The 13,813-nt window shown below is 28.0% G+C and overlaps 1 protein-coding gene and 1 long non-coding RNA gene across 2 annotated transcripts in view; one reads left to right on the top strand and one right to left on the bottom strand.

The window, feature by feature from the left end:
• LOC145941233 (uncharacterized) overlaps positions 1-13,813 on the bottom strand; it is a 179,505-nt gene that overhangs the window by 75,747 nt on the left and 89,945 nt on the right. The gene's annotated exons all lie outside the window — the stretch shown is intronic.
• On the top strand, positions 219-12,026 carry LOC145941100 (proto-oncogene tyrosine-protein kinase ROS-like). The gene is made up of 9 exons (XM_083046927.1): positions 219-315; positions 1,688-1,805; positions 5,905-6,573; positions 6,817-8,258; positions 8,465-8,902; positions 9,116-9,279; positions 9,481-9,951; positions 10,180-10,534; positions 11,571-12,026. Exons 3-9 carry the CDS (start codon positions 6,332-6,334, stop codon positions 11,579-11,581), a joined length of 3,123 nt encoding a protein of 1,040 aa, XP_082903053.1. The 5' UTR covers positions 219-315; positions 1,688-1,805; positions 5,905-6,331; the 3' UTR covers positions 11,582-12,026.

Raw genomic sequence — 13,813 nt, 5'->3', positions numbered from 1 at the left:
AAAATTATCAGTGATAACAATTGCACTCGTGTGAAAAAGATAATTGAGTTACTTACTTAAAGAAACTCTGTTGTTATTAATTAATCTCAAATTAATAAAAAATTGAATTATTAGTGGACAAAATTGTTTTAACAATCAAAGAGAACCAGACTTTCCACGACTTATTTGCTATAATTATAAATTTTTATTAGCTTTTATTATCCATCCAACAGGGTAGCCTATCCTTCCAGTTCAGCAGTAATCACGAATACGTATCATCAAACATCGAATCTGTCGATAATTATTCTGATAGTGTGAATGCGAAAAATAAAGTCGGTAAGAATTCATTTGCAGACATGTCTATAATCCCAAAATCTACCGATAAATTGCAGGAAATAGTTATATATAAAAATGATATGTATAAAATTAAATCAAATTACAAAAAATTGTATACAAAATAATTTAGCTTTACACAAATTCAAGAAAATGAAAATATTAAATCTAAAGAATTATCTCTCAACAGCAAAAAGAATATAAATATTGATTTTTTGTACGCAAAACAGAGATATTTAAGATAAAATCAATCTCATTCTTTTGCTGGCTAACAATAATAAGCCAATTCTAAGTAGTCGTAAAGCTTATATATGTCTAAATTTTTAATAAATGATGAAAAAAAATTTCGAGATATAATATGTACGCTTTGTAATCGTAAAGATTTCTATTCATTATAAAATATTTGTTTTATATATTCGAATTTTAACGAATTAGTAAAAAAAGGCCTGATGGTAGTGCAACAATTTCAAGGAAGATTTAATTTTCCTGGCTCTCACTAATCCAATGAAATTCAAATATGATTTTTACATGAGAGAGACTTTCACTAAAGTGTTAGTAATATTTTTTTATATTCAAAATCGCTGAAAATTGCTTTCCATTTTATTATTATACAAGATATTCATTTTTGTTTAGCAGTAGTAATTATGTTTCTAACAAGAAAATAAAAGTTTCAAAAACACGAAGACATTATATTATTCCATTATTTTAAAAATCAATATTGATTATATATTAATTTGTATGTTTATCTTTTTTATTTCTATTGTACATATATTGAAGAAAGATTTACTTATACATATATGTATATATGTATATATATATGTATTATATATATATATATATATATATATATATATATATATACATATATGTATAAGTAAATCTTTCTAGAAATTTCAAAATTGTACATATATTGACATTTATATGAAAACCTCTAAAAGAAGAATAGTGAATTGTATTTGTAACAATATATTTTTGTAATATCGAATGGTAAGTAAACTAGAGACAGAATTAAATACATCATTAGAAAACGCATATCACAGAATAATTATTGGATTATATCATAAGGCCGTTTTCAAAATGTTCTCATGGGCTAGTAGTGATATAATTATGATTTTTGTTTATTTTAGATAATCTATATCATGTAAATTTATGGTATACTAAATAAGTTACTTCTAGTGGACAGAAATCGACTATGTATAGTATATGTATAGTGTATATACGTATACGTATACACAGAGTGGCTGGGTAAAGATTGTGCCAAAGCTTCTGTTTAGTTTACTGTGCCTTATCTGTTCACGAGGGTTGGCACAATCTTTACCAGACACCCTATATTCGATCTTTGTATACATATAATTATGTATGCTTCTAAAAGCAGCGCTCCAGGAAAACACCACATCGTCACCAGAAAACATTCCAAGCGAGCCAACATTTCCTAGAGCATTCGTGGATTTCGGCAATAGCTTAATCAAAAAAGACATTATTGTGACATTCAGGTAAAGAATCAAATTTCTTAGATCGTATTCTTTCATTCTCTTTGAAGTTTACCAACATATACATATAATAAATAAATAGGACACCCTGTACACACACACACACACACAGAGTGTCCCATTTTATCTTTGACGGTCAAATATCATGTAAATATAGAAAAAAAAATTGTGCAAATGGAAATTTGCACATTGCTTTCTCACCATTTTATTTCGCTAATTAAGATGGTTTTTCAATTATGGCTTCCTCATAGAGGAAGCTTAACTTGCACATTGCTTCTTCACCATTTTATTTTGCTCATTAAGATGGTTTTTCAATTATGGCAATGTGCAAGTTATAAGCTTCCTCTATGAGGAAAGCATTATTGAAAAACCATCTTAATTAGCGAAATAAAATGGTGAGGAAGCAATGTGCAAATTTCCATTTGCACAATTTTTTCCAATATACTAGCAAACCCTATATATAATTAAAAAATATCTTCTTAAAAAAATTTTTTTGAAGATTTTTATGCTACTGTGTTCTGAATGTTGTATAATTTGTCAATTTACAATTAAAAGAAATTGACCAATTCTCAACAAATTTAATATCAATCAAGCTTTAATGATATTTTATTCAGAACTTTCAAAAAATTTTTTAAATTTTAAAATAATTAAAAATTGTATAAAAAATAAGCCATTTTAAAAATTCTCCCCAAATTAAATATCAATCATTCTTTAATGAAATTTTCAAAAGTTCGATAAGTTCGATATTTCAAAATTTACGAAAGTTAAAGCATGTACAAACATTTTTTGAAATTAATAATTTTATAAAAAAAAAACTTTCACTGATCCTCGTCAAATTAAATAGCAAACATCCTTTAATGATACTCTATTTATGTAAAAAAGTTTATGTAATAATATTTGTCTGATATCTCAAAATTCACAGAAGATATATTAACCACATAAATTTTTTAAAAAAATTTTATAAAAACTTTATAAAAAATGAACCCTTTCACCCTTTTCTTGTTAAATTCAATACCAAATATTCTATTGGTACTTTATTCGTGTAAAAAAATTGATATCTCAAAATTTGCGAGAAATAAAAATGTACATTTCTTAAAAATTTAAAATTTTATAAAAAATGAATCCTTTCACCGATCATCGCCAAACTCAATACCAAACATTTTTAAATGATAGTCTATTTATGTAAAATAATTTATCCAAATATCTCAAAATTTACGGAAATTAGAGCAACCACAGACATTTTTCATAAAATCTAAAATTTTATAAAAATCGAATTCTTTCACCGATTCTCGTCAAATTCAGTACCAACCATCCTTTAATGATAGTCTATTCATGTAAAAAAATTTATCTCGATATCCTAAAATTTACAAAAGTTAGAGCAACCACAGACATTTCTAAAAAAATTCACAATTTTATAAAAAATAAATCCTTTCACCGATTCTCGTCAAATTCAATACCAACAATCTTTTAATAGTATTTTATTTACATAAAAAAATTTATCCCGATATCTTAAAATTTACGGAAGTTAGAGCAACTACAGACTTTCTAAAAAAATTCAAAATTTTATAAAAAATGAAACACTATATGAATTTTTATAAAAATGACAGTAAATAAAAGTGTTGTTATACTTTACTTGTATGCCAAATTGGAGCGCTGTAAGTTAAATAATTTTTGAGATATATAAATTTAAAAAAACATGGGTGGGCACATACATACATACACACACACATACGGACATTTTTTTTAAATGTTATTTTTCGATGTTTTGGAACATTCTAAACACATTGGCATTGAAATATGAAAAAAAAATTTTTTCACGAAAACAGCTTCCTTTATGAGGAAGCAAAATATTTCAAATAAAAGTTGTATGGTTTCAAGGGGGAAGAATTAATTAGTGTAAAAAAAACATAGTTGTTTAAAAAAAAAATGTAATTTACAACTAGCAGCTATACATATTTTTTTTTTTAATAACTATGTCTTTTCTTTAAACTAATCAATCTTTCCCCCTTGAAACCTTACAACTTTTATTTGAAATATTTTTTTTCTAAAAAATTACATGATATCGAGATATTTGACTGTCAAAGATAAAAAAAAACACCCTGTATACAGAGTAAAACGAGAAGTCGAAAGTAACAATTTGACATTAGAATTCGATTATAGAAGAACGTAGAACTATTATAATGAAAAAAAACTTTAATACCCCAAGCTAACATATTCATTTCACCTTATCAAAATCATAACATTTAAGTCTTATGTTAAATAAAATTAAAATTATATACATATATAAAGATATTTGGGATAAACTTCCGAAAACCTGACACCTCTGATTTTTCTAGGGCTTGGTATAGTACTGTTTTTGGGTGCGCTGATCAGAAATATCAACATGAAAATCACCGACAAGGTCATCTTCAAGGCCAAACATCGAAAAAATTGTATATTTCCTAAAAAAGGTTTCAAACACAACTTTAATTAGTTTAAATGAAATATCGTGCCTAATGGGGGGCTGCGCCCCCCAAACCCCCCCTCTGAAAACTAACCTAACCTAACCTAACTCACCCAACATTGTGCTTAGTCCATGTTGTGCAAAATACGAAAATGTGCAGCTTTTGACTTTCGGGTTGCGTTATCATCGTTCGCCGCCACGTGGCCGCCAAAGGAACCAAACATCGAAAAAATTGTATATTTCCTAAAAAAGGTTTCAAACACAACTTAAATTAGTTTAAATGAAATATCGTGCCTAATGGGGGGCTGCGCCCCCCAAACCCCCCCCTGAAAACTATGATACATTTATGACGTTTTACTCAGAAAATAATTGTTCTACAAAAAAAATGTATAGAACATAAAAGATGTATTTTTTTAAGGGCTACAAGTTTGGTTTGAAGCATTTTTCTGTAAAATTGAGATTAACTGAAATAATGCAGAAAAATATAATTTTTTCGATGTTTGACCTTGAAGATGACCTTGTCGGTGATTTTCATATTGATATTTGTGATCAGCGCACCCAACAACAGTAGTATACCAAGCCCCATAAAAATCAGAGGTGTCAGGTTTTCGGAAGTACAGCCGATATTTGAATTGTTACTTTCGCCTCCTGTTATCTTCGACCCCGCTCTATCCTATACACAGGGTGTACAAAAAATGTCGAAACCTCTTAATTTTACGAAAACTACGCATTTTCGAAAAAAATGTTTCATACAAAAGTTATAGTTTAAAAACATCTATTTTTAGTCTTATCAGTTTGACTTTGGATGGCGTTTCTCAAGGTTATTTTAAGATTAATTCAATTTTTTTTAATGGAATTATCCTAAGTATTTTATGTAAATAGTATAAAAAATTATAAAGATAAAATAATAAAAAATTAAACGGTTTACGAAATATTTTATATTTTAGTGTGTTTTACATATTTTGATATAAAATACAAAATATCTCGTAAAATATTTAGTTTTCAATAATTTTATCTTAATACTTTTATACATAGAATAATTAGACGAATCAATTGGTGTAAGGAAAACGTATGTTTTTTAAGAAAAAGAAGTGCAACTGCATATTGCAAATTGTATATCTTTAAAAACAATTATGCGTTTTCCTTGTATTAATTATAAGCTAATAACTCTAAAATATATTTCCAATCAAAAAAGTTGTTTATGAAAAAATGTTATGTATTCCAGGGACCTTTTTAAACATAAAGTCGTTTCCGATCTTTTTTCAAGGGGGACAAGGGGTAATGTTATAATTTTAAATAAAATCTCCTATAAAATGTTACATATTTGTATCTATAAAAAAATTTGAATGCATTCTACAAAAAGTTTAAATGCTTCTCATTTTTAATGAAAGTATATTTTTTAAAGAGATATATTTAGAATCTAAATATGTAACATTTTAGAAGGTTCTATTTTTTTTTAAATTATAAAGTTAATCCCCTTGAAAGAGAAGCGAGAGGGACTTAATGTAGTTAGAAATAAACTTTTTTGATTGAAAATATATTTTTAGATATTAGCTTATAATACTCTACATGGGCTTGTATATACATACAACAATTTCTGACTCTGTCAGAAATTCGTTAAAAATAAAAAGTTTAAGATATCTTACATTTTCTTTACAGATGGAACAAACCTAATTTTACAAATGGAGTGATACAAAAATATAGGATCCAGTGGTTCGAGAACTTGAATCAAACAATTCAAAGCAGCATCGATATTATCCCAAATAAGACATTGCAACACAAAGTATACGATTTAAAACCTGATACAATCTATTACTTCAAAGTACAAGCGCATAACGAATTTGGTGCTGGCCTTTACACCAAGTTCATCAACGTATCAACCACGCATGAGAATCCGATACCTCTACTACACCTCACCTGGTGGAGGAATAACTATGTATTGGATATAGATTTACAGATCGACTTTCGAATTAATAATCACTTATTGTTAGTGGAAATCGTTTACTCGGCACTAGAACATAAAATTTATGGGATCACTATATATAATGAACTAATAACAACAGACTTTAATCCAAACACAATCGAAATGAATCTAAACTACACAAAAATAGCAGAACTCAAGGAGCAAGCGACCAATCTTTGCCTTGATTGGATTCATAGAAATCTTTATTGGACACAACGTGTTAGCAACAGCTATGAAGACAGAGAGACCTTTGAAATTATGAAACTAGACTTAACATTGTGGCAACAAAAAAGCATAGAAAAACACGTTAGAATCTCACAGAACTCTATGGTTGTAACATTCTTACAAATATTACCGTATACAAGGTACATTAAATCTAATCAATCTAAAAAAAATTAACAACTTCATCTCTTTTAATTAAAGATTTGTGTTGTTCTATAATTTTCCATAATTTAACATGCAGATTTTATATTAGAAATCATAAGTTATCATGGAATCATAAATTCATACAGAATTGTAAAAAATTTAAATAATCACATATTTTATTTCTGATATACAGTATAACAATAATGTCTTAAAAGTAGTGAATAATGTGCATATTTTTTTAGATATTTGTACTGGTTAGGATTTAATTCGGATAAAAAAGAAAATATCATAATGCGATCGGACTTCAATGGAAAAAATACAGCAGTCATTTTGAAAAATCATATATGCCAATACAAACTAGAACGATCATCCTTCATGCAGATTGACACAATGAATGTTGACAAGCCATTAATGTATTGGATATTGGAAAATAATTTAATCGTAACGGATATTAGTGGTTACAAATGTAATCTGATTTTAAGAGCTAGAAAAAATGAAACAAATTTCGATAAATTAACGATTGATGGGATAAATATTTACTTGTACAATGATTTCGTCAACATAATCTATATTATAAAAAAAAAGTATGCTCTTCTCGAGAGCAAAGAAAACTCATTTGAAAGTGTTGAAAACATAAATGTGCAAGGTACTATTTATAATCCCTACCTTAATTCTTTTTATCAATTAAAACCTCTTGATAAATCTTTACAATTATATCCCCCGACGATATGTCTTACACCTAAAATGGAAGATTATCGTGTTGAAGAAGTGCTCACAACTGCAAACAGTATTGAGGTGAGCTTTCCGAAACCGATTCTAAATGACGGATGTGAAAAGTACGACTTAACCACCACAATATATAACATCACCGTGAGTTATTTAACATGTTTGGACAATAACAGTAACAAGATTGAACAATTTAACATAGAGACATACAAATGGTATTATGAAATCAAGAATTTAACACCGTTCACAGAGTATACGCTAAATTTGGCACTGAGCAATTTTTATGTCGACAAGTTATCGATGGGCTTGCAATTCGGCTCCGATGTGAAACTGACAACTGCTCCAGGCAAGTTAAACGCGCCGGAAGATGTGACGGTTCAAGTTCTAACGAATACTCTAGTCATAGTCCATTCTATGCCACCCAAGAAACTAAACTGCGTTAAAGTGATATATCTCGTGATATGTACACAATTATCAAATAGCACAGACAAAAATAGAGACATAAATTACGTTTCTAAAATCGAACGTACAACAAATGGCAAGATTTTCAAAATAATTGAACTGGAGCCTAAATATAAATATAAGATATACGTGCGTGTGTATGTAAACAACTTTTCCAGTTTATACACTGACAGTTCAAATAAAACATTCTACATGTCGGGACCAAACAATTTAAAGTTGAGCGGAGTCAGTACAAACAGTATGAATATCTCGTGGATTCCTAGCATTAATACGACGATCCACACTGAATTTCGTTTCATACTTGAATACAAAAATGATGCTATGAAGGAGTGGCAAATCGCGAATAACACTGAGTGGAATAATGACAAAGTAATATATTATATACAAAATTTACTACCACAAACTCTGTATAAATTCCGTTTGATCCTGAGTTACCCCGAGTACATAAAAGACTTTATATGGCCGCCTAATGAAGGATTTACTTTCGAAACGCTCGGTAAGTAAATAAAAACATTATGATATTATATATTTACTTTAAAAATGTTTTAAATAATATTTTTAAATATCTTAAATTTGAGAAATTAAATAATAAATATATAACGAGCGTTTATAAATTCACATGGTATAAATAATAAAGTTTTAAGTAAATATATGTCCTAGAATAAAACAAAGAAATTTAAATTGCACTCTTGTGTAACAAAGGTAATGTACCAAGCGCTCCTGGGATACCTACGGTAACGAGACTTCCAAATTTCACGTATCATTTAAAATGGAAACCTGCTGAATCTCACGAGTCACAAGTGACTTTATATCGACTGGAGGGTTTAATTGTCGAAAATAATTACAAAGAAGGTAATCATACTGACAAAATCAATGAATGGAATTTATACTATAATGGAACGGATAATTACTGGATAACTACGAGAGACATGAATCGAAAATATCGATTTCGCGTGCAAGCTGAAAACGCTTACGGACGTGGAGTATGGAGCGAATCAAGCGCGATCGTTAATTTAACTTTAACAGATTCTACCAAAGGATCAACTATGCAATACTATAATAGTTACATATACTACATGTCAGTAGTATTAATCTATGTGGCTACCGTTGCAATCTATTGCATTTATTACTTATACTGTCGTAAGTATATTTGTTATTTTAGGACTTTGATTGAAAATTATTTTAAATATGATATATATAAAGAGTTTCTGAAAAATTAGTTTATTTGCTGATTCAAATTTCGCTATATATATTAGCTATATATTATTAAAGATAAATGTATTATAACGCTTTTTTATCTAACAGCATGTCGACAACGTAAAAAATATAAAATAATTCCGTTTTAAATAATAGATATTAAATCACCAATTGTAAATAAAATACCTTCCGTGAATTTTGAACTAAATCCTATGTACGCTCCTAATCCGCAAAGTGATCCAGACGTATTTGCACGAGGCATAATCGAAAAAAAGAAAATTACGCTAGGAAAGCTTCTAGGCAGTGGCAATTTCGGGGAGGTATAACTAATTTCTTATTTTTTAAATACATTCTCGAATTATTATTTTTAACATTTTAATATAAAAATGTTGAGGTAAAAGCACACTTTTAATAAAAACAATTGCAAAAATCAAAATTTGCTATAAAATGTAAATTAAATAATATAAACATTTTTAGCATGCAACTCTATCAATTTGTGTTGATTATGAAATATGTCGCAGGTATATCAAGGAACCGTCGAAAATTTGAAAAAGTCGAAAACAATGCCTGTCGCCATAAAGATGTTACCAGAAGGTGCTACCCCGCAACAAAAGAACGAATTCTTTAAAGAGGCCAAGATTATGAGAGACTTTGACCACAAACATGTGCTAAAATTATTGGGCATCTGTCTTGACATGGATTCACCATGGCTTATATTGGAATTAATGGAAGCTGGTGACTTACTGACTTATTTGAGAGAGAGTCGGGCATTGCAACCGTCAGATTTACACGCTTTGCGTCTACAAGACCTAATCGCAATGTGCGAAGATGTTGCTCGGGGTTGTCGCTATTTAGAAGAACAGCACTTTGTGCATAGAGATCTCGCGTGTCGAAATTGCTTAATATCGGCGAGAGATCGCGAACATCGTATTGTCAAAATCAGCGACTTCGGACTAGCTAGAGATGTTTATCAAAATGACTATTACTGCATGGTAACTGCATTTATTTAACCTTTTTTTATTTTTGCATTGTTATAATATTATACATCTTTAAACTGACTAGAATGTAAACAAAAATATTTATAATGTAAAATTATTTTTATATCTGTATATATATGTGCATAAAAGAAGATAAAGTAATTAATCTGCATGCGCGTAACTTTTGCTTCAAAAATCAACGATTTTGGTAAAAGATTTAACTGCACTGTAAAATTATGTTAGAAAAGAGGAACTCCGCTTCCTGTTCGTTGGATGGCACCGGAATCTTTGAAGAAAAAAAAATTTACTTCACAAAGCGATGTTTGGTCATTCGGGGTACTAATGTGGGAAATTACATCATTTGGTCAGCGGCCCTATGCTGCCATAGATGATTACAAAATAATAGAACATGTGCGTGCGGGGAACAAGTTGTCGAAACCTCGTATCTGTCCAGATAAATTGTACGAATTAATGCTAAGGTGCTGGAATGTGGTGAATCAAAGACCAAAATTCAGAATTTGTCTTGAAAATATACAAATCCTGAAAGTCGAAACACAAGACGCAATGCTAATTCCGTGGAATAATAGCAAACATACAGGTAAATTAATAATAATTATTTTTATAATCATGTGGAGCGAAGTCATAGCATGGAGCAATAATTTGTCGATATAATCAATTAAAAAATATTATAAAAATAATGATTTTTTATTACTCAAATTTCATAATACATTTAATATTATTCGATATCATTTGTTTCACTAATATTATAACGTGATTATGTTAGATAAATTATTATTATATAATGTTAAATATATTAACATTCTGCATTATATATAATAATGAATGTTTTTTAACACATAGACATGAGAAACAGTACAGCCAACAGAAAGTTATAAATTATTTATATTTATAGTTAATTATGCCTAAATTATGTTCATATTAGTTTTCGCAAGTTAAATATCAAACTGATAACATAAGATTATTTTTCAATTACAACTTAATTTTCTGTTACGAATTAAGCATGTTTTTCATACGGCTTCATAACTTCGATATCATCATATTATATTATATTATAATAGTGAAATTCATATATTGTAAGCTTTATTTAATAATATTTTTATACACTCCTTTAACCTTTCAATATATATATTTCAATATAGGAATATGCAATATATTTGCAATTGTTTACAACTGTCACTTTGTATCGCAAGTCAAGTGATGATTTTTGTTTTACTCCAGAAATACGTATCCGTGTGTAAAAATTTTTTATCGTGCATCGCCTCTACTACTCTACCTCACGAAATATATCTTGTCTTTTTGTTTCTCCTCGCTCATCATCACTTTTATCGTCAATCTTTTCCTCTTTCTCTCTCCTCCGCGCTTACTTTTCAACTTTTCTGTACTGCAAACGTCGTAATTAACGTTTGCGAAAAAAAGTATGAGAATTCTTGTGTTGTGAGACTCGTATGTGTTCTTTCCAACTACGTCTGATTTTGGTCGATCTTCATAAATCTATATAGAATACGATTATCGTATATAATTGAAAAATGTTCGAGCCAACAAATATATGTATATATATATATCTCCCCCCCCTCTCTCCGATTCTTAATAAAATGCATTTTTTTATGTCTTAGTCGCCCTCTAATTCCGGATACATTTCGGTGGAAAATCTTGTCTGAAGCACAGCCGATCGTACTTCTAAACGTTTAACCGCCAATAATGCCTCAAATAATGTCATAGACGTAATCGCTTTTTTAACCGATTTTTGACATCTTTGATCGATATTAATAATCAATTTTATCGTCATTTGTCAAGCCATCGATAGTCACTATTGAATACAATGTAATGTGATAATCTCTTCAATCATTCTATTTATATTACTACCAAAAAATAATGTTCGTCTAATTTCTTCGTCTAATAAAAAAAATTCATGTTGCAAATTTTCTCACTTAATAAACAGTTCAAACCAAATCGAATATATCGACAAGCATTATATCAGGATAGATAGACATTGCATAAAATATAGAGTATAATAAACAGGAAATATATAAAAAATATATATAATGAATAATAGAAAAATATATTTTGTAGTCGTGCAAATGCATTCAATAAATATATGTTTAAAATAAGTTGAACTCTTGGAAAATACCTGCATAATTTATTTGTATAACTCTAATACATTTATTCTAATCCAGATATGCATACATAAATATTAAAGATAAACATAAGAACTATATGTATATGTTACTGAATAGAAAATGATTTATATCGAATAATCTTATATTCGATGTATATATATTTAACTTGTTCTCTTTATAATACATTGGATATGTACATAATATTTGAGTTTTGTTTACATTTATTAAAATTCACTATGCACTTAATTTACATGTTTTTAACTATAAACTAATATGTATTAATTAAACTTTTTTCCTAGATTTTTAGTTTTTGGTATTACATTTCCTTACATTTTAAAATAATATAATATTTATATTTATAATCTTTAAATAAAGAAAATCAAAAAAGTGTACAATATATATTTATAATTATGTGCAGCCTCATGTCATAGATAATTCTTTAAAAAGAGATAATAATTCACTAAATAATTTTTTAATACATGCAATTTAAATGGTCTAATGTTTAAATTGAAAGATGCGACAATTAATGTCCCTATAAACTTAGTAATTTGAAATTGCATATAGATATTTGATTAAAATTTAGAACTTAAAATCTGTAAATAACAGCAACATTGCAAGATAGATTTATTGATACTGCACACATATTATAAATGATAAATAAGTTTACTATTACAAAACATAAAAATAATACCTGTATTTATTTTTCGTTTAACAAATCTACCAATTTTTACTCGGCAAAAGATAAAGAAAGTATAATTAAAAAGTTCTCGTGATTAGAGAAACAAAAAGGTAAGAAATGGCAATGAGATTCGAGTTTACAATAAGGCGCAAAATAATTTATTTATTGTATACTCAATTATAAATTAATAAAAATTAAATCGCGATTTAATTAGAGATAAAGTAAATTTACATTCATACTGTATAATTATAATTTATAATTTATAATTATTAATAATATATTATTCGTTTTTTATTATTTGATTTTATTATTTGAACGTTTTTCTATATATATAACTTGAAAAATATGAAAGATGATTGATTACACACGCGTGTATTAATACAATCTTTAATACATATAGTCTTTAATATAGTCAATTATACTTTTATACGCATTACTTCACATTGGATATTTAATCAAGGAAAATATACTAATACTAATTTATGAACAGTTTTATAATTTGATGATAAAAAATATCATTATAATCGATCCTGAGAAAGTCTTAAAGAGTAACATTCAAAAACAAAACTCGTAATTTACACACACACCAACACACACGCACACGCACGTACATACATACAGAACTCGATGTATTATTAAGAATCCATCAAGAAACATTAAGACACGTCGACACAATTAGGGTATTTGTATCATTGAGTATGAAACCTGCTGGTCATTAGTCGAGAACCGCGCGAAAGCCGATACGTAACATCTACAAGAGAGAGAAAATTATTATGTTAAAAACGTTAAAAATATTATGTATTTCATTAAAAGAGTTAATGTTATAATGTTAACGAGAACGGGATTCTCGAAAAATTTGAAGGATCTTAAAGTTTCGGTGAATCTCCAGAAAAAGTATTCTCATATTTTGATCTGAATTTTACGTAAATAGGAGATATTTTTATGAAGAAAATTGAAAGTTATATTACAAATAATAGATTATAAATAATAAATTACAAATTTCAGATTAATTATAGATTTAATTATAAATTCAATTAAATTTGCACAATATATAGCGAAA

Source organism: Prenolepis imparis, unplaced genomic scaffold, assembly GCF_030444845.1.
Source record: "Prenolepis imparis isolate NDT839.2.m4 unplaced genomic scaffold, iyPreImpa1.0 SCAF_1, whole genome shotgun sequence".
In the NCBI taxonomy this organism is placed as follows: Eukaryota; Metazoa; Arthropoda; class Insecta; order Hymenoptera; family Formicidae; genus Prenolepis; species Prenolepis imparis.
Note: the sequence above shows the minus strand (reverse complement) of the source record. Positions and strands in the feature narration are given on the sequence as shown.

What these genes read in the sequence shown, in the direction of transcription:
- LOC145941100 (XM_083046927.1), top strand. Translation starts at nt 6,332, where the DNA reads ATGAATCTAAACTACACAAAAATAGCAGAACTCAAGGAGCAAGCGACC. An exon ending in ATTTACTTTCGAAACGCTCG is followed by an intron (nt 8,259 to 8,464) that starts GTAAGTAAATAA and finishes TGTGTAACAAAG; the next exon opens with GTAATGTACCAAGCGCTCCT. An exon ending in CATTTATTACTTATACTGTC is followed by an intron (nt 8,903 to 9,115) that starts GTAAGTATATTT and finishes TTTAAATAATAG; the next exon opens with ATATTAAATCACCAATTGTA.